Source organism: Epinephelus fuscoguttatus, linkage group LG18 (genome assembly GCF_011397635.1).
Source record: "Epinephelus fuscoguttatus linkage group LG18, E.fuscoguttatus.final_Chr_v1".
NCBI lineage: Eukaryota > Metazoa > Chordata > Actinopteri > Perciformes > Serranidae > Epinephelus > Epinephelus fuscoguttatus.
Genome location: NC_064769.1, coordinates 17,806,724 through 17,828,750, shown reverse-complemented (window position 1 = coordinate 17,828,750; position 22,027 = coordinate 17,806,724). Strand labels below are relative to the sequence as shown.

Here is a 22,027-nt window from a genome sequence, read left to right as displayed (position 1 = left end):
TTTAGATAGAAATAAGCTTTTATCCTTTTCAGTTTTCTTCTTCTTGCATAAAATAGTCTCTCACTAACGTTTTTTGAAAAGTTTTGAAACATATGTGGGGGTCAATGATTCATCTCCCGTGTTTAAACTGTTCCTGGGTCAGGTGTGGTGTACCTGTCAGGGAGAAACTGTGACTGATTGCAGAAAATCAGGCGCTAAATTGCGTGTGAAGCGGCGCTCGGACCGGACCGGTGTCACACAGTCTAATTAAAGCGGGGCTGTCGCTGGAGGTGAATGGAAACAAGCCGTCTCTTTGACAAGTGTTTCCGTACAGTCACTCAGTGGGAGTAATGCCATCAAAACACAGGGTCAGTCATCCTTTTTTTTTTTCTTTCTTTTTTTTTTAGTGTAGAGGGGGGTGAATTGCTTCTTCTCTCCTTTCCATAAAACCACACCTCCTCCTTCCTCTCCCCTCCTCCTCCTCCAATGGCTGCAGGGCTCCGTCCTGTGCGCAGCCCCGGTTGGATAAAACCTGGCTGAGTGTTGGCAGCACACACACATCACAACACAACAGCAGCCCTGCCTCCTCCGACACACACAGCCCGGACACACACCGCATTTCATATCACCAGAGTCTTCAGCATTTTGGATAATATCGCTACATCTGCTGGGGGACGTTTTTATCCTGAGCTGCGTCATTGAAAGGTAAGCTGTCATTTCAGTGTCTCAGCTGTGTCTGTGTCGATCCGCAGTCCTGAAACACAGCGAGATATAAAGCGGAGCAGAGGAGGATTCAATTAGCCAAAATTCACTCTGCAAGACGAGACAGAGGCTCTCTGAGGCTCTGCTGTGGGGACGCGCAGAAAAATGAGGCTTCATAATGAGACCAGTTTATAATAATGAAGGTGTGAAGATGTGACCCAGGTGCAGGTGAGCGCAAAGTTTGTTAAAGAGCAGTGATAATCATACAGAATCAGTCGTCAGTGCACAAAAAAGAGCTGAATAATTGTGGTGAATTTTCAAGAACGAATCGCAGCTTGTGTGAATTCATCGAGTTTCATGTAAGGAAAATTTAACCTTGGGCCCAAATTAGAGGCTTTAGGCGGTAGTTTGGATCTATTATTTCCTCTCATCTGGTGCAGGCGAATTAAAGTTTCTTTTTTATTATATAACTGTGAAAAGGTAAAAAAAAAAAAAAAAAGAAAGAAAGAAGAAGAAGAAGAAAGAAAATGTTGTAATGGTCCTTAACTGAATCTGCGCGAGGCTGGACTGTCACCAACACGATTAACACAAGGCACGATTATATGTATTTGGAATAAAGCTGTCCAATAGAAAACACAAAAAAGAGGATATATGTATTTGCGAACAATTCCTTTAACATTGCACTTACTATTAAGACAGTAGAAATCAACCAAAAACACAGTGAAGTAGTACTTTTCACCCCCTATCAGACACATTTTTCATTTTTCAAAAAGAAAAGAAAAGAAAAAAATACTTAAAAAGATAAAAAAATTACAAACATGAGATGTTAACTGCTCAAAAATAATTTTAAAATGTCTGCAAATGCTGCAGGAAGTCATTGTTAAAATGTCACTGTTAATTTACAGGTGAAATGATAGCATATTAATTATCATTAATCACAGGAACATTCGTAAACAGCAGTCAAACACTTGTTATACTAGTACTAACATTATAAATACTGGGTTAATATACTCATGGCCACCCAATTACATTTTAAACTCATGGAAATGTAAAGAGTAAGTTTGTTTCACATCCTTTTTTGTCCCCAAAACCATCTGTTTCCATCATTAATGATTTTTTAATTACTAGGATATTATATTGTTTTGTTATTACAACAATTAAATAATATTGCTACATTTTTATTTTAGCCAGTAAATGAATATTAAAATCATTGCATACCTCACATTTTGAATAATGTGCCATTTCTAAATACAACAACCGGCTGCTTTTATTTTTATGTTTTGAATTTGAAGTTTGCAATTAAATTATTTAGCTTTTTGAGTTTTACTTTAACCCAAAACTTGCAATCGCGTATGCTAAATAAATGACTACACACATCCTTTTTTGAAATGTACTCAAATTATTCAGTATTATTATATGATATGTTAGTTTTAGTGCCAGTGAAGTAAATTAATTAAACCTGGCAATGCTCAGTAAATGTTTTACCTCCAAACTAAAATAACTTTGACTCAACTTAGTGTGGCCATCAATCATCACATGTAACAGTGTGTGACAGTCTGCTAATTATTTAATTTTGACGTGTCCACCCAGCAGGACATGACAACACCTGACACGCTTAAATGGCATTAAAACAGCTCCAGAGAGAAACATTAACCGTGGATTTAATCTTTATTTTCTACACAAGTGTGAGTATTTTCCACTTGTTTTTGACCAAACATGATATTTCCAATGATTGTAGTTGATGTAAATTAACAACATTCCTATCTGTGAGTCTGTAAGTCTAAATGAAGGTGCTTAATTTATGTTAAATGTCTCATAATGTTTTGCTCGTGCTGGAAGTTGATCCAGCAGAGTGGAGAGCAGCTGAGCAGATGGAGCCTGTAAACAAGGCTCACATATGGGCAATAACTACTGCCAGCGACCACATGTAATACACACTTAGCATCTTTTAGTTAAGAGTTGGGTTTATAATAATTTGTCACATGTCTGAACTCCGTCGCTGTTGTTTCTTTTTCCATTTTCAGTTAAATTTCTCTTCAGCAAATGAGAAATGGAGCAGCCACTTGAAATGTTTAAAAGAGTTTTCTGGAAAATTATGTTCACTTGATACACTGCAGTGGTTTGATTCAGGTTCATTTTGCTTAAAATTAATTTAGTTAAAAGGGTAAATTAGCCAAAAATTCAAACACAGCTCTGAAAAATGATTCTCTTTCCTTAAACTTTACTTCTTCCACTTATACCCAATATACTTTACATCATAATGAATATTATAGTCCTCCATTTTTATGTTCCCAACCCAAAATAAAGTAAATTTTCTGGTTCTGATAATTATAAGGTGATTAATGAGAGCAGTCAGTCCTGATTACAAAGCGGTTAATGAAGGGAAATTTTATGTATAACAGGAGCAGCCATCTGGGTTGGCCGAAGGGGAAGAAGATCTTTCATGTTTCACAAATACTGACTGTTACATTTAAGTATTTTTACACAAATACAGACACATAGGCCTGTTCTATATAGTCTAAAACACAGATTTACATACACATATAGTCTAAAGACAGACAGGTACAGGTGATTTAAAGACAATATTCAGCTGTACCTCTCTGCAGAAACACACACATATAGTGCCACCAGCTGAGTGTTTGAGCTCAGAGGCATCACACATGACCAAACAGCCAGTTTGATAAACCACTGTCCTCCTGCAGTGTGCGGTCGACAGCGTGCTCAGGAGCACACTCATGCCAGACGAGGCAGGACGGGGAGTAGAAACACTTTAAGTGGGACAGCCTGGAGCCGACCGTCACGTTCAGCTGGTGGAGCAAGGACCAGAAACTCAGGGATATGTCCAACAACGCTGGAAGAGGTAAATACACAACTCGAGCTGGCCTCTCAGACTCCTAAGGATAGTTCAGCCAAACACATTTGACTTTTCCTGACATGAGAATCGTGTTTTCATATATATAACTCACATAATATGCACATTTCCCTTTTTTATTTCCCATTATGTAGCTTGAAGTGGGTTGTAACACACACATACAGTATAGTTGTAAGCTAATACAAGTGTTTATCAATGTATTTGCCAACAACTATAACTCCTCCTGTGGGTATCCATAAGTGGAGGCTACTGTAAGCAGATAAAAAATGACATTATAATAACATAAATCCTAATAGGAGAAGTTATAACTGCTGATTAAATGCTGTATATTAAAGACTCACAAAAATGTCATTATATCTGCTTACAGCTACATTATAGTGTGTTATAAATCCTGTTTTAAAGCTTTACATGCTGTTATACATAAATACATGGCTTAAAGTTAAACTAATGAGTATCAGTTCCAGCTCTTTATTGAACCTATGATGCTTACCTGCAGGAGAGTAGGTTTAATTTCAATATTAGGGGTGAATTTGGGGGTTTAGGGGGTCCTCACCCAGCGTAATTTTGAGCATCAAATGCTTAATTTCCTGCATTTTGGTGCATTTTTACGCACTTTTTGTTCCTTTTCTGCATCAAACTATGATTTAAATGTCTTGTGAAATGTTTTACTGGGAGAGACAAGTGAACATATGCCCTGTAGGCCCCTGAAATCAACACCTATGCTCACATGTAGGTCATTTTATGCACATTCATTCTAATTTGGGCCTGGCGTGTTTGGTATCTTTGGAAACTTTAGGATCTCCACTAGAATTTAAGATCAAGCTCTGTGGGTTTTGACTGATGTTTGGCTGCACAGCCCTGTGAAACACTGGAAACACTGTTTGGGAGAGTGTAGGCCCACAATGGGATGCATGGACGTGTCTTGTCTGCTCACTGTAATCGTTGAAGGAGTGAATTGTTATTTTCCTCTGGTCGTTGTGCAGGATATTGGGGAAGTTAATTGGCTGGCACTTAAAGCTGTCAGATATAAATTTAGAACAATCCTCCCCTGCTGGTCAGAGCCACTTCAGCGGGGTCAATCATGGAGCAGCAGGAGGCTGACGACTGTCTATCTATCTATCTATCTATCTATCTATCTATCTATCTATCTATCTATGAATTCACGCTTTGTTTTTTGCTGTGCACGCGGTTTGTGTGTGCACCGTGCGCGTGCACCGTGCGCGCGCCCACCGCCCCCCGGGTCTGCTCGGCTTTAATATCCTGCAGGTTGATGAAGCTTGGCGGGGAGATTTTTTTCCACACTCCGCTGGCAGCGTTAATAGAGGCTCCCCTCCCTCCCTCCTCTCCACTCTCTGTCTCCCCCTCTCTTCTCCTCTCCTCTCCTCCCCTCCCTCGGCCTCGTCCGGCCGCTGTTTGATGTGGAAATGAAAGCTGGGAAAAGGCTGAGAGAAAAAAAAGAAGCGTCTCAATGGGTTAAATTAAAAGCAATGGTGTTCTTGCAGAGTCACCACCGTGCAGTCCATAGAGAAGATAGCGGAGGCTGCTGGCTGCAACGCAGAGCGCGCTTTTGTCTGATGCTGTTTACTGGAGAAAAACACTTCTTATGTTGGTGTAGGATGTTATTTAATTGCAGGATCGAGCTTTGACAGATATCTGAGGCTTATTTAGATTGATGCATATACAAAATAATTTATGACAATTAACTATAATGACAATGCCAGATTTTTAGTTTTGTGCAGTAATTTATTGATCTAACCATATTTTACGCACGTGCACAAATGCATACACAAGTATCAAAACGACATGACATGAGAAATAAGATATTATCTGCTCCATATGCATTAAAATTCAATTATTATGTGGATATTTTTTAAACAAAATGACACCAAAGTAACTCCTTATATAGTGAAAAGCATATTTACCAGGCCTTTATTTGTATATAAATAGAATAAATATGATATATTTTGCATTTACCCTTTAAAAATATCAAGTATACTGTAATAAGAATAATAAACATTATTATTATAGGCTATTTTACACAAAACTGCAGTGCAGCATGTGGAAAAATACACATTAAAAAGACAAATAATACCAAAAAAAGGGTAAAGTGATTAAATTTACCTCAACTTTATAAAAACTTTAAATTAACAATACTCTTTTCAAATGATATGAATCACCATATAGAGTGTTTTCCTCACTAAATGATGTGTTTCCTGATCATTTCCAAGCACAAAATAATCACCTTCACTGAAGCCCAACGAACCTCATGTTTTAAACAAATTACCGGCAAAGACGAGAAGGGAGAATTGTGAGAATCAGCCCACAGGTGTTATTTATAAGGAGGTGATTAGCTTTGTAAGTAATTAAACAATCCTCAATTTAAAAGTGTGAGCTGTTTTTTTGCTGCCGGGTGAAGTTCAGTTGGAAAGAGACTTGTCAAAACTTCAACTATATCCAACTTTACAGGCCAATTCAACTTAGATAAATAAATGTGAATAAATCAGCTCTGAATGTCACCATCTTCTTCAAGGTTTGTTTCTCCTCACTGCTTTCATCCTGTCCTGCGTCCTCGACTTTATTTTTAATATGAAACTTCATTATGCTCCTGACAATGCCGACACTGCTACAGTTATTTATTACAGTTGAAGGCACGTTTAATCTTCAGCCTGTTAAAGATTGCGTAATAAAGTTGCAGGGTGTTTTAAAACAGGGACAACATAATATTCTGTTAATAATAGCTTTCTTCTGTATAGTTACTTTACTGTTTTTGATAAAAATCCATGAAGCTACATATAACACATTAAGCTTTTTTCTCTTTTATGCTTTTTTCTGACAGCTACTTTTCATTATCACTTGCAACATTAACTTAGTTGATTACTTAAACATGCTTGTGTGTGTTTGTTTGAGCAGTGCAGATCTGTGTAAGGTGTATATATGTAATGTATCCAGGGATGATTTATACCCAGGACGGCATCTAACTTAAGATCCTTGGTTTAATTTAACTGCTAAAACACTTTCTGTGTTCTCTGCAGTTAGTCTGGGTCTTCATTGTCCCCAAAAATGTGTGTCCAGGTGTGTGGGACTTTGTGTCGGGTGACATTGGCATGTGTCTGATCTCAAGTTCCATGACATTTATGGTTGTTCATCCCCCCTCCTCCCCCAGGTCATGGGGGTCTTAACCAACTAGGTGGAATGTTTGTTAATGGACGCCCACTTCCGGAGGTGATCCGGCAACGCATCGTGGACATGGCCCACCAGGGGGTTCGGCCTTGTGACATCTCCCGGCAGCTCCGAGTCAGCCACGGCTGCGTCAGCAAGATCCTGGGACGGTACGCGAGCGCCTTACTCAACTTCCTGTTGCCTGAACGTCTGTTTACTTACCAGGAACACTGGTGTTTGTTCGACAGTTCAACCTTAACTTGCTGTGCTTTAAAAGTAAAAATCTTTTCTCCTATTTTCCTCCAGCTACTACGAGACAGGTAGCATCAAGCCTGGAGTGATCGGGGGCTCCAAACCCAAGGTGGCCACCCCGAAGGTTGTGGATAAAATCGCAGAGTACAAGAGGCAGAATCCCACCATGTTCGCCTGGGAAATCAGGGACAGGCTGCTGGCGGAGGGAGTGTGTGACAGCGACACGGTGCCCAGCGTGAGCTCCATTAACAGGTGACAAACTGAATTATGAATGAAATCATGTTAGAGGTACAACTATGCAACTGTGGCTCAGCAGCGTGTGGATTCACCTGGCTTACTGGGTGTCAGAGGAGAGATGGATGGGGAAGATTTACTAGAGATGTTTCATGGAATTAAGCCACATTACATATTCCTGATATCACTTATTAATATGTGAACATTTACAGACAGTGTTAGATGTGAATTCTTGTTCACTCAGTTGTGTTTCTTCTGTTTAATTCAGAATAATTCGAACAAAGGTCCAGCAGCCGTTCAATCTGCCTCTGGATGGCAAAGGCCTGAGTCCAGGACAAACCCTCAGTAAGTGATACTCACACATGCACAATGGAGGCTGCATCACCACCCATTTCACCGAGCATTATCATAGTGAAGGATTAGGGTTAGAGAGCACTCCTCATGTAGGATTAAACTGGTGACCTTATGGCAGCGAGACGAGTGCAGCATACAGTATCGTTTCCACTGTCTGCTTCAAATCTGTCTGTCTTTGTTTATCTCTCCCTCAGTCCCGAGTTCAGCAGTCACCCCTCCCGAGTCTCCGCAGTCAGACTCTTTGGGCTCCACCTACTCCATCAGCGGCTTGTTGGGTATCCCCCAGCCCAGCGCCGAGGGCAAGAGGAGTCACGATGACAGTAAGAATCACATCAAATGAGCGAGACACCACACCACTGTTGACACTGTTTTGTTTTATTGGGGCGTCAGATGTGTGTGTGTCTGGTAAACAAAGGAAGGAGTTGCTTTACATTCAGCTACTTTTTTCAAGTTATTAGCATCCCGCCTGAAGTCACCCTAAATGTCTCCAAAAGCTGCAAAACACCATCTCTCTTCAAATTGCTTTGTTTAATAACTTATTTGACCTTTATTTTACCTGAAATTCATTGAGAACAAGTCTTTTTTCCTGTCACAAGGGAGAACAGGCCAAGAGGCACCAAACAAAGAGCGATCAAGTGTTTAATAAGAATTCAGTTTGTTGAATTCAAAATAATTCATTCGTCCCTTGAAGGGCAATTTGAGGGATGCTTGTGTTGCAAGTATAAAAAAACAACACATGCACAATTTATTCTCACACTTTAAAGATAAACCTTATGCAAGCGGAGCTTATAGGGGATGGCCAGGGGTGTCACCCAGAAGAAGGGGCCCTGATACTGCAAACCCCACCCAAAAAACAAACTAACAAACAAACAAACATGGAGTGCAGTGTATGTGTACAGCCTTAGAGTAAGAGAAAATGAAATGCAAAAGCCATCTAGGGCACAGTACAAAAACAACAAGACAAAATTTGCAAATTTTCTCTTACCGTATCTGCTTATTGTTATTTATTATTATTTCAAGTTGATGTTTGTTTGGTACCTTTTTTAATTTGTGTTGATTTCTATGCCATTTGTCAATAATAATAATACTTTTTTGGTGTTTCTTTTTTTTTGTGGCAGTGGCACCAAATGTGCAAGGTCAAGGACAGACCTTGTGACATTATTTCTTCTATATTGTCCTCTTGTGGTTAAATGGTTGAGAATCATTTTAGCATTTTAACATCTGTATAACGAAACAGTTTAATTTTTGGGGACAGAATTCTTTGTATTTTTTCTATATTTTTCCAGAGGAATTTTTGGAAATGATAACAAATTTAGTATGTGCTGTTTCACCACACACGAAAAATCTTCTTCCCATCGTCTTCTTCGTCCTCCTCTTGACTCTCCAGGTGATCAGGAGAGTTGTCGGCACAGCGTGGACTCTCAGGGCAGCGGAGGCGTCCCAAGGAAACAGATGAGAGTGGATCACTTCTCCGCAGCCACGCAACATCTGGACTGTGGGTTTGATCGCCACCACTATCCCCCAGACTCATTTGGCTCCGCCTCCAGCAGCAAAACAGAGCAGGTAAAAACAAGACAGAAAGTATTTGAACAGTAATTTCTAGAAATACTTTTATTTTTTTCTTTCCATTTTAGATTTTGAGCTGTAAATTGACATTTATAATATCCTGCATTTGTTTTTCGACTTGTACAGATTCATATTTGCTCCCTCTCACACTGTACAGAAGCACACTTTACACTAATAGCTAATCCCTGTTCACCGTCCTCAGACTTTGTACCCGCTGTCCCTCATCAATGGCAGTCTAGACGAGGCCAAGACCAGCCTCTCAACATCCAGCTCCGCTATTGGACGGAATCTGACGGCGCACCAGAGCTACACCATGGTGACTGGTGAGACTCTTAATGTTAGATGATGACCTTTGACCCACACTAAGTTGCAGCTCTCAACATGCTGACTCCTACCATCAGCATCTTTTAGTTGCATAACAGCGCACCACAGTCCTGACGCCACTCACTCTTTGTTTTATTTTTGACATTTCACTCAGTTTGTCGTTCTGCTCATGTTCATCACTCGACTTCATTTTCTCATCCACTTGCACGCTGGCTGTCACCACCTCAGAGCCCCTACAGCCCCTGCCGCTCTGTCTAAAACAGGAAATGTCCCCAGAGGTGACCAGCACGAGCCCCTCGCCAAACATGGCAGTGTCCAACCTGGCGTTCGTGGAGCTACAGGCACTGCAGAAGCCTGTTTCTGTCAGCAGCAGCAGCAGCAGCAGCTGCAGCAACTCCAACCATTTCCCCAACGCCTTCAACTCATTCTCCCATCATGCACCTGTGTATGGGCAGTTCAGCAGTCAGTCTATCATCTCAGGTAATGGAGGCATCCATTTCATTCATGTCACACTCATGAGAAATGTGTTTGCATTTGTGCTGTGCAAGGGGACAGTTTATTTTTTATTTTTGATTCATCTGTCATTTATTTGATTTAATTTATACTTTGGTCCATGAATTGTTGGAAAATAGTGAATCAGTTTGTGTCTTGTTCATGTGGAACTCCAAAACACTGATTTTACTATGATACAAGACAAAAAACCAGCAAATAGTCACATCCGAGTGGCTGAAACCAGTTATTTTTTTGGTGTTCTTTCCCTAAAAAAATAACTCAAATGATTAACAGTTTATTATTATCTTGTAGCTGTAACACCAAGTAAAATAGTAACTTAACATGATGTTCAAAGTGTGTGTTTTGGTGTGTGTTTTCAGGGCGTGACATGGTAAGCTCCACCCTGCCAGGCTACCCACCTCACATCCCCTCCCCTGCCCAGTCAGGATACTCTTCCTCTGCCATCACGGGCATGGTAGCAGGTAAGACGCATGTTTGTTACCTACATTAACAAAGTCAAGGGTTGAAAATAAAAAGCAGCAGATGAGTCAGAGCGGTAGGAAGAAAGGAAGGGCGGGGGAAGAAGGCAGAAAGAGAGGCAGGGATGGAGGCTTGTAGATTAACAGAAGACAGGCTGAGTCAATGAGTAGTCTTGCCAGGGTGGTGAACTCTGTTGTGTGTATGAGTGTGTACGCGGGTGCACGTGGGCCCAGGGGGTATACAGGGAACAGGCTGGGGGTTCCACCCTGCTGCCCACACCCCCCACCCAGACACCTCTGACCACACATCGCCATGGGAACCAGGGGGCCCAGAAGGGAGATGCAGGGTGGGCGTAGGGGGTGTAAAGTCTGGGTATGAGCGAAGAGGAGGAGGTCTTTGTGGTGTGTGTGTGTGTGTGTGTGTGTGTGCATGAGTGTGTGTGTCTACGTCAGGATGCCTGCATACGACTAGAGAGAGAGTGTGTGTGTGTGATGTGCCTTTTTTTATTTGAAGTCTGCCCTCCGAAGCGCGAAATGAGAGGGTCTGATTTATTATTTTTCTGGTGGGCTCGCTGTGAGGAAGCGTTGATACACAATTACTGAGTGAAAGGGGGGGTTAGGACAGGAGGAGGAGGAGGTGGGGCGCAGGGATTCATTCCAACCAACATAATTACCAATTAGATATTAAAAAAGAGAAAAGAAAGAAAGAGGAGTGCCATAGAGGCTAAAGCAGGAAGTGTAGGATGGAGAGAAGAGGAGGAGCGATGCGAGGGGCCGAGTGCTGAGGAGAGAGGGCGTAGAGGCTAGCTGCATGCACCACTGGGCCGGGGGATTTTACCCTCAGCCATCCACCTGCACCACAGATTAATGGTTTACAGGCTGCACTAACTGTTGGTGAATTATGAGCTAAGCCCGAGCAGACGCTGGCACACACACAAACAAGCCAACTCCACAGAGCTCTCAGCGACATCTTAGCTTTGGCTTTTAATAATTGTTGTTTTGATTTGTTTTATCTGGTGTTTGATGAAGTTTTTTTTGTATCTGTCTTGCAGCAGGCACAGACTACTCGGGTCAGACCTACAGCCATTCGCCCTACACCTCCTACAGTGAAGCCTGGAGGTTCACCAACTCCAGCATACTGGGTGAGTAAGGACATACTGGGTGCTGGCAGTGTCACTCCTGCTGTTTTTTTACAACCTCATGCAGCACAATACATCTGCATAGGCTACATTTAGCTGTACTATAAGGTAATGATTTTGACCTCTACCTCCACAATAAAAGACAAATTACTAATTAATTTAATTCATAAAAGTCCCCTGAGAATTAAAATACCTCACTTGTACTGACTCCATGATTCACAAACATTTGATCATGACTAGAATTTAAATTAACGGCTGCAGGAAGGAGGAGAGACTCACCAGGAAATGGCGTGCAAACTGCCTCAGTCACACGCCATATAAAACCATTAGCACATAACTAACAGTGGTGGATCTTCCTATAGGAGGCATAAGCAGTAGCCTAGTGTGCCACCCAGAGGGGGGGGGGGGTGCCAGAATCCTTCCCTAGGCTCCAACCACCAGAATTCCCCTCCACCCTTCTCTCCTACAAAAAGTAAAGCACCAATAGTCGTACAAGTCCCATGTAGTCATCAGCCAGAAATTCGTGTATAACCCACATAAAGGAAGGCTGCGATCACATGACCAATGCGCTGAAGGAGGTAAAGAGTGAAGCGGTCCCGAGTGGTCCATTAAGGAGGCAGGTTAAGGTGGTGGATTGGTCACAAAACACAGGACTTTCACCCAGTACTGTTCAGAGCCATGTAACTTTGGGTAAACTTTGTCATTTTAGGGTACGTTGTCACTATGTTTCTCCACCGAAATCTAACCACAGTAAGTTACTTGTCTAAATCTCACCTCCGTAACTTTACGGTAATTACGCAACTTTATGTGAAAGAAGTAATGTCATTCTTGGGGCACTAATTTGAAGGGCATCATACAAAGAGTTGTACGAGGATACGTTGTCTCCTTCCACATAAAGAAAATGGTGGTGTGGAGTGGATGTGGAGTGTATTAGAGTATGAGAAAATGAAAAGGCAAAAACCATCCAGCAGTACGGAAAACAGGAAGACAAAATTAGCAAATTTGCACATACCGTACCCTCTTATTGTTTGTTACTTATTATAATTGTTTGTTAGCTAAGTTCTATTTCGTGCTAGTAATACAATCAATACAATACAATACAATCATAATCATAATCATTGGAGGTGGGATTTACTTAGGGCTTCTAATTTCAATGTTTGTGTCACTTATTTAACCTTTGTTTAATCGATGAAGTTCCATTAAAGTTGGAAATCTCTTTCATAGCGTGCAGGGAAAATCAGGCATCATATAAAACAAAACTAAAAAGCAGTAATCTACCAATTTTACAATCAGATACTCAGCTTAAATTCCTTTTCTCAGACAATTTCAGAAAGCATGAAGGCATTGCTTCCCATCTTCTCACATATTCACACATCATTACATTTATTTATTTATTTATTTATTTGGCGGACCCTTTAGTCCAAAGAATCATGAGGTACAAGCTACAGTGGCTCAAGGAGACACCTTCAAAAAACATGTGTCACAACAATCAGTGGTTGCTTCACCGGATATTGACACACAGCCAAAATATTTCTTGCAGTCACAGGTAATGATTGAAAGATCACGCTGCACCACTTCATGTCATTAGCAGAGTTATAAAATTGAAAACTGGGTTTTGAAATTACACAAAAACAAATGCAGAACAGGTTTTAAAAAAAGACATGGTTAGCTCTGATGCAGCCTGTGACTGGTGTATATGAGCCTAGAAGATGTTTTTCATAAGTACAGATTCATGTCAGCTTAGTGTTTGGGGATTTCTCCTCCCGGTCAAAAAAGGAAAGTCCTGCACTGCTCCTATCTTTTCGATGACTTCTTGAGAGTCATGAGAGGGTTTAAGACTCAATCCACTCGCAGGACAAACAGTCCAAGCAGCTCAGACCGTGAGCTCAACCATCTGCTGTAAAACCTCGGATAAGATGGATAAAGAAAGTCTGATCCATCACCAACCAACACCTCCCAGTTCTGAAGGCCTCCATCTGTGTCTCCCCCCGCAGGTTCACCCTATTACTACAGCACGGCCTCCCGCACTGCTCCACCGTCTGCAGCCGCCTACGACCACCTCTAGTCCCCTGCTGGACCTGTGACTCCACCTGGACCAAGACTGGAGAGCTTCACATGAGCTGACACACACATGGACCAAGGCACGAACGTCAAAACTGGATCTGAGACTCTGCTGATGAACCAGCAACACTTTTTTTTTTTTTTTTTTTACCACACCCAGTTATATGTTATTTATTTGTCATTACAGATACCGTTGCCCAGGGTAACTCTGACTCATGCATGTTTACACATTGCTAAAACTTGCCCCATGCAGGGCCTGTTTCCAGAGACTCAGCCTGACGTCTCCCATCACAGTGCATATTTTCAGTATAGAGCTCTTTAACGCTGTTTTGGCCAAAGACTTTGTTTCTCTGCACATCTGCAACTTGACCACTGACCCAGTGAATTACGGATATGCAACTTCTTTATACTGAACTATGCCTGGTTTTTGTTTACAACACTTTTTTTTGTCCCATCATCAACAAATTGATTCCTTCTTTTTGATCTGTGTCTGCTTGCAAATTAATTTCTCTGACTTGTTCTCCCTGTAAATTCAAGAGCTTTTTCCTGTAGTAAACATAGACTAAAGGATGAATCACAACTGAAATCACAAAATGCCCACACATGCCCCTCAGAGACAATTAATGTATTTGTCTAGCAATATGTACATATTGTAAATGATGAATTACTTATGGGGAAGTGATGCAATTTTACTCAGAGAATGACTGATGAGGGCGGGGAACGCTGGTGATTTGGCTACAAAAACCAACAAGGCTTGAAATACATTTGTTTTGCTCAAAATAAATTTAGTTTGTTGTCATGCCGATGTTCTGATGTTTGGTAAGAACTGTGACTATTTTTTCTTATACTGTTATTAATATTATTGCAGATGTAAATAATGAATTTCTAAAGAATTATTTTAATTAAAGCATGACAAATTTACTGCTGTTTTTGCTGTCGTCTTTTTTTAAAGCATGGTTTGAATTTTACAAACTAACAACAAATAATTTATGTGTTGTGTAAATAATATTTTGTATAGGTGTAGAGCTCACAGTAATATGTTATTAAGTGTTTAAACTAACCAGTTATGTCACATGGCAGCTGTTTATTTTCAAGTGTGTCAGATTTTAATTATCTGCTTATATTATTATTATTATGATTATTATTACTTGTAATAATAGCCTGGGACTCATGCACCAAAAGCCTGGTGAAATGTTGCATATTTTTTCTGCACCTTTCAGCATTTTAAAAGGACAAAAGCAACGATCCTGAAAACACGCGCATCTGTCTAATTTCTTTTTTTATTTTCTGCATCATGTAGTTTTATTTGCAATTATTTCGTCCCTCTTTGCGGCCTCATAATTGCGGCGCGTTAACGACGCCACGGTTCGGCGGTGCCGCGGCCCACCTGGTGCCGCCGCGTGGGACGGCGCGGGGATGATGGAGAGGGAGAGGCCGCGCGCGCTCCATCACCGGGACCTGCAGCACGTTGGAACAGGGTGTTTTAAGGCGCGCGCTCAGACAAGCTTTGCACAGTAGGTTATTGTAAAAATTGTAGAATAATGCGGTTTATAATCAGATATGAGGTTAGACTTTTATTTAGGCTTTTTTAAATTTATTTTTTATTTAGTTTTTATTTATATAATAATGAATTACAAGGGGAAAAAACGATGGGATTTATAATGTATGTAGAGAAAACAAGCCCAAACAGGCTTATGCACTCTACCTAAATCATATAAAACAGCTTTCACAGTGTCAAAGACATGTATATTTTACCATAACTGTGTTTATTAGTAGCACAGGTTACTATAATATGAATTTAGGCCTAGTGGACAACCAATCTCACCATGTAGAACAGCTATTGTTAAATTATGTAGCTTTTATGGAGCTTTCAAGCACAGCTAACAGTCTTCCTCAGCAGATAGATATGTAATAAATCAATAATACATGTACTTTATATATTTAATAATAAATAAAGACAACTTTTAAATTGTATAAAAACCTACTTATAGGATATAGGTGGAAATTTCCAAGTGTTTTAGGCAACAGATTGTCTTTATGACCAAATATTTACCAGTATAGTCATATATTATTTTATATACACGACCAGAAAAAAGTCAAGGATTTATTAAACTTAGATTTTGTTTGCTTTTATAGATTTTGGTCATGTTTTACTCATTTATTCACGTTTTGAGTATCCATTTTGGACCTGCTTACAAACACATTTTTCAGGTTTTTATATCTTTTTAAGTTAGTTGTATATGAATGAACTTTAGGTTTTCTCTCAGCAGGGGAAAACAAATGTGTGCTTGAACTTGCTCCACTTTCAGCTGTTTAATCTCATTAGACCACTGCAACCTCTGCAGCAATTCTCAGTTCACGAACTTCTGCGTGGTTCATGGCCTAATTCATCGTTAAAGAAAGCCCTCAAACCTAATTATGCAACTCCTGAATGAGACTGTATGAAGGCTTTTGTCTGACTTCTGAGACAATCACTTAAAGTCCTCAATATCAGTTCAGTCAGAGCGCTATCTGTCCGCTGACGAAGATCAGCCCTGACATCTTTCTGTTTACAGTATGCACTCCTCTTTCTCTCTGCCCCTCCGAGCCTCCCCTCTCCTCACATTTCACCATTTCCCTGACTCACCTCTTTACACCCCTCTCTTTGTATCCCTCTCCTGCAGCCGCACTACTGTACACACCCTGTAAACTTTAAACAATAGCTGCACTTCATCCCATTGTTGTCCAAGTGGCCTGGCCCACTCCAGACAGCCCATCAACTGACTGGACTCTCATTCTTTCCAGTTCCCTGCTCAGGCATGCAGAAACACACACATCCATATACACTCATACATACAGTGGAGCTTTCAAGTCAATGCGCCTCACAGGGACGAGGTAAACCTTTCCACTGAACCCAATTTCGAATTCCTCAGCCAGCTGATGGCCAGCCAGAGAAACAAGAGCAGTTAACGTTAAACATTAACAGTCTCACTGCCAAAAGCGTAAAAAACAAAACATTACACTGCTACACACAAGCCACAGCAGAAATAACTCCTCTCTGTCTCTCTCTGGGCCTATTAGCGAGGAGGTTTCGGGCCACAGTGCTTCTGGTAATGAGCCCGGCAGCACAATACAGGCACCGGGCCGGAACAGCTGAGGGCAGACAAAGCTGGCAGGACGGGGCGACTGGGACTTACTACATTTAACACAGAGCCATACTAACACTGTGTGTGTGTGTGTGTGTGTGTGTGTGTGTGTGTGTGTGTGTGTGTGTGTGTGTGTGTGAGATGGAGGAGAAGGCATGTGTCCCATCACCATTATGGGGACAAACTCAAAGACAGAATGGGGGCCCCTGGAGAAATTGCTGCCAAAAAGGCAGCAGAGGAGTGTGTGGCAATCAGTGGGATGACGGGTCGGGGTTGTCCTGCGCCAGTCATCTGGAAAGTTCTCCACTTATCTCTGGGCCTGAGACACTAGGCCAACCAATTCAGCCCGGCAAATAAGTATTATGTAGGCTGACAGAATTTGTTCGTCCAAATGAGCTGCAGAACACGCTGTTGTTTTAAACTGCGAATGGCGGCGCTGCTGCGTGGGCCCCGCCCGGCTCAGGCTTCTTTGTGGCCCTCCAGAAAGCCCAGATTGTGTGAGTGAACCCATCACCTTTATGGTTAATTGTTTTGGATGAAGCCTGGCTCATTATTCTGAACCTTTCTTTTGTAATGAACCATCCTCTTTTGCTTTGAGTATTTTGCAGCATTGCCAGAGTGCGAGATTGTCGTTGACTCTGCCAACACCAGCACCTCATGCAACAAGACTAAAGGTGTCAGGATGCTTCAACACCCTCCAACTACATCTTTTTGACTGTTCGAACTGTGGGAGCTGCAGCCGACAACTTTTGCAACTGTCCGAAACCAACAATCTGATGCTTTACACAGCAATCAGCCTGGTACGGACATGAGAAAGCAAGATTTCAGCTTCTCTCTCAAGCTCTTTTTCTTCATTTTTTACACTTCAATATACTTCCATCACTTTTTTTACTCGAAAAGTAAAGGAATCACCAAAGTTCATCTTCAGGTGGACATAAATATCTGCACCACAGCTCATGGCAATCCAAAATGGTCTCACCAAACAAGGTCCAAGTTTCCAGCTTTTAACTCCATCTCATGACGTTCCTCAATGGAAAATCTTCCAGATTAGGTTGAAAGCATCAGAGACAACAAGTTAGCTTGTGACTCAACCTTTTTTTTTCTGTATCCGAGCTCAAAAATGAACCTCCAAGCTAAAGCTCTCACGACGTGTCACTAAGGCTCCGTTCAGACTGCAGGCAAGTTAGATTTGCTTCTCAAATCAGATCTTTAAGGCTCTCCGCAATTTTATTTGCAAATGATGAGATCGGATTTCTGTGTCCAGACATAACCAACCTCTCTGAATGGGTTGCTGTGGCAACAACATGGCATCAGTAACCATGTAGCTATGCTGGAGATGCTGCTTTCCAACACAGAAGCATGAGACATGGAGGCTGACAGCAACAAATGACTGTTTTCAACTAAAATAATGGGAAGAAAATAGCAGAAGACATTCAGTGACTGATTTATTATTATTATGGATTTATTCTACAAAGTCTCCAAAAAGACACCGAAGTCATAGGCTTCTTACAAAGCTTCTGAAAGGGATATGATCACACCAGAGCCCTCGTTAGAGCTGCACGAAGGTTAGCATTAGCTTCAGGGCAAAATTAAGTAAGTCTTTCTCATGCAGTGTTCCAGAGATATTTAATGTTAGTAACATTATGACACGTACAAAATCGAGTCAGTTTCAATTATCACTAGTTTGTTTTTCCATCAGTCTTGTTCAATGCTTGGTGGTAAGACAGATTACGGTTAGGGTTAGGGTTAAGCACACAAAAGACATTTGGAAATCTGATTCAAGCAGCGAGAGACAGACTGAAACACACCTGTAGAAATCCGATTGGAATTGTATTCAAACAACCCCCAAATGTAGTTTGGGCAGCTGTGGCTCAGGATGTAGAGCAGGTCGTCCACTAATCGGAAGATTGGCAATGTGCGGCTCATCCAGTCGGTATGCTGAAGCATCCTTGAGCAAGATTCTGAACCCCACATTGCTCTCAATGGCTGTTCCATCGGTGTGTGAGTATGTTAAAGAGAAAAAAAACTGAGTGGCAGGTGGCACCTTGTGTGGTAGCCTCGGCCACCAGTGTATGTATGTGTGTGTGAATGGGTGAATGTGACATAGTGGTCGAAAGACTAGAGAGGCGCTGTACAATTCCAGTCCATTTGCTCTTTGTCCAGACTTTCTGAAATCAATCTGGAAACATTCTGGATATGCCAGTGCTTGAAATCAAATTTGATCTGGCAGTCTGAACAAGGCCTCAAAGACACAAGTATCGACCTTATGGTGACGGTAGAGGAAAAGTGAGATCACCAAAGACAGTAGGATTCATTCTCTGGGAAATATGAATGACTGAAGAAAATATTGTGCCAATCCATCTGGTAAATGTTGAGATATTTAATTTAACATTTCACCTGTTGGTGGTGCCAGATAAAGAGGCATAGTATAAGGAAATTAATTGGGGTTCATCCTCTGGGGAACAAATTGTCTGGACAAAATTTTTATGTCAATTCATCAAACAGTTGTTGAGATATTTCAGTCTGGACTTAAGCAATGGCCAACTGACCAAACAAATGTTGGTGTAAAAGACATTCTGTCCAGAAAAAAGGCCTCCGAACACCTGAGCGGACTTCAAATGACAGCACCTTCCTCAAATTTCAAGACGCTACCTAATATCCTCCATCTCTAACCATAATGCACCTGGAACAAATGTACCAGTCTATCAGAGCAAAGTGGCCAAACAGAGGGTGTTTCTGTGTGGGAGCAGGCGGAGGGAGGAACACAGGTGCCCTGTGTTTCCGACCAGCCTATTAAACAACACACAGGCCCTGAAGGCAGGAAGCTGCTATTGACTGGAAGACATCAAGAAAAACGCACCTTTCAAAGCACACACACATTCAACACTATACACACACATGGAGGTGGATAAAATCTGCCAGGTATCAGGTACTGCCCCGAGGGAGAGGGTTGACCTGTGGAGGCCGGGAGAGTCAAACACACAGCTCATTCAACATCATGGATACTGCTGATTAACCTTTGAACTGCACCGTAGATTAAAGATTATCAATCAGACAGAGAATAGATGCAAATATTCATAGATTTGGATTGTAGCTGAAATTGATTCCTGTACGAGATGAAAGATAAGATGGAGGAGATTACTCCACAAACATTCTTGCCCTGCTCTATACGTTGCATTAACTCACAGAGCACCGACCGGTATGTTTGTCCTGCATCTTAAAAGCCACAGAGTGTGTGCCTGAGGAGTGCTGTCAGAGGCAGGAGTGTATGTGGAAGAGGAGAGGGCAAAAGGAGGTCATGCGTTTAAATGCCCTTAAGCAAGGCACTTGCCTTAACTCCCTCATTCAGAGGCTCCTTTGCTACAAAAAGCCCGCATTTGTGAAAGGGGTCTCGAAGGGTCGGGACTGATGCAATGTAAAGAGTGATTCATGTTTGGGTCTGATAGGCAAATAAAATGAAAATGTCTGAGAGAGAAGCAACACTAATGAGTTCAGTCTGCAGAGGAATAAAGACGGAGAGGATGTTTTTCTTAAGTGCCTCCCATTTCTTTTAAATCAAGGTACAGCAGTAAAGAATATCACTTCCTACTAAAAATCGCACTCGTGTGGAATATATCGACTGCGGCTGTACAAAAAGTACAGAAGATGTCCAGAACAAGTTGACGCTTGAGGAGAATAAGAAGAGTTATTGTTTAACGTCTCAGTGAAAGAGGCAGACGGAGTCTGAGTGGAAGAACAAAACCCATGAAAGGACCACAGAGAGGCTTCGAGGGCCCTGGATGTAAAAATCACAACAGCAGCAATCAAGAGCGAAGCATGGAGACAGAAACAGAGGAGGAGGAGGGTGGGGGGTCACCAAGAGGGAGACAAAAATGTTTTTTTCAATAGCCAGAGTGGGAGAAATCAAGTGTTAGTGCGGATAAAAGAGAAAAAGTAACAAGTAGAGCGTGTGAGGCGTCAGCAGCAGATGGAGAATGTGCGTCAGGAGGAGCATTGAGGGCAGGAAAAAAAATCCCAGGGATGAATGTGAGTGTTTACAGTACAGTTTATGTTTGCTGGCAGTGTTCTGCAGGTGCTTATATTTACGGAGCATTTCAGAGCCATTGCGGATGTTGAGCAATGTTCAAAGCAACATTGTGTGTGAGGGCGAAAGCGGAAAAAAACAGGGACCAGGAGTGACCCTACATGTCGGGGTCTTTTTTTTGAAGCCCATGCTGGACAAGCCCCTAATGATCACAACTTGAGCTCTTGCCTTTTTAATTACCCACCCAGGCCTGACTGAGTCGCACAAAGCTCGAGAATGGAGTGGCGCAGATGGAACAAAAACAGGCCAATTCCTTGGGAAGGATGCCCTCTGAACCCAGCGGCTAATGCAGCCCCTGCTGCTCCAGCCGCTCATTATTGTTGTTAGGAGAGGTGGAGAGAGATGGCACTCCAAAAACAAGGCCACCACCACCGCTGAAGTCATGCTCCGCAGGCCATGTGAGAAGAAGCTTTTGGTCGAGAGCTCCTGTGTGACGCCAGCACACAACAAGCACCTCCAGCACAGACTGTGTCCCAGAACATTATTAAACATTTCAATTTGATCCACAGAACAAGAGGCGCTAATGGCCGCCTCTTGCTGTAACATTTCGTCACAGGCCCGAGAGCATGTAGGTTAGCCGAGATGGCGTCGCCTTTCAGCATCGCCTCCCAGGCCCTCTCAAGGTGCTATGGCAGCCCCGGGGCCCTGTCACTCATGTGACCCATCAATCACCCTCATCTGCAGAATCTGACTTTATCTTAATGAGCTGTTGTTTTTCCTGTGAATGAATGGAAACTGCTTCCATTCATAGGACGAGAAGTTGTGCATTATCATGTTAACTAAACAAAACAGATGATCCGTCAGAGTTTCACCTGATGTCTGTCGGGAGGGAAAAAAGTCTGAAATAATTCTGATCTAGAAGCTTCAGCTTTAACGAAACATCCGGTTTGTCCAGCTCCTTGATCCAACCTGGACACCCAAACAGTCCCTGCCTGTATTGTCTGTGTTCTTCATTGCGTTTCCTATTGTCACATCACATTCCTGTGTGTGTGTGTGTGTGTGTTTGGAGGTGGGGAGGGGGAGCTTAATACTAGACATCCTGCTCTTATTGTTGACCGCCCCAGGTCGACCGCTGCTCAACATGACAGGCTGAAAGAGAACAAAATGGGGCCCGTGCCACTGAGAGCGATCACACACAGACATGCACACACACACACACACACACACACACACACACACATACATAGACAAACACATGAACACAC

At 42.0% G+C, this 22,027-nt stretch overlaps 1 protein-coding gene across 2 annotated transcripts; it reads left to right on the top strand.

The window, feature by feature from the left end:
• The first annotated feature begins 538 nt into the window (after positions 1-538).
• pax8 (paired box 8) lies at positions 539-14,521 on the top strand. 2 transcript variants are annotated; one of them, XM_049560039.1, is made up of 12 exons: positions 539-684; positions 3,384-3,541; positions 6,741-6,882; positions 7,019-7,216; positions 7,467-7,543; positions 7,747-7,872; positions 8,940-9,115; positions 9,321-9,441; positions 9,671-9,922; positions 10,315-10,416; positions 11,466-11,555; positions 13,547-14,521. In XM_049560039.1, the coding sequence occupies exons 2-12, from the start codon at positions 3,520-3,522 to the stop codon at positions 13,615-13,617; spliced, it is 1,377 nt and encodes a 458-aa protein (XP_049415996.1). In that variant the 5' UTR covers positions 539-684; positions 3,384-3,519; the 3' UTR covers positions 13,618-14,521. The 2 variants fall into 2 exon arrangements, with proteins under 2 accessions (XP_049415996.1, XP_049415995.1); XM_049560038.1 differs by having other exon boundaries at positions 6,717-6,882.
• Positions 14,522-22,027: the final 7,506 nt, after the last annotated feature.

Bases quoted from the DNA above. Each gene is read 5' to 3' on its own strand.
- pax8 (XM_049560038.1), top strand. From the start codon at position 3,520: ATGTCCAACAACGCTGGAAGAG. The intron at 10,417-11,465 runs GTAAGACGCATG...TCTGTCTTGCAG, and splicing joins CATCACGGGCATGGTAGCAG to CAGGCACAGACTACTCGGGT. The intron at 11,556-13,546 runs GTGAGTAAGGAC...CTCCCCCCGCAG, and splicing joins CACCAACTCCAGCATACTGG to GTTCACCCTATTACTACAGC.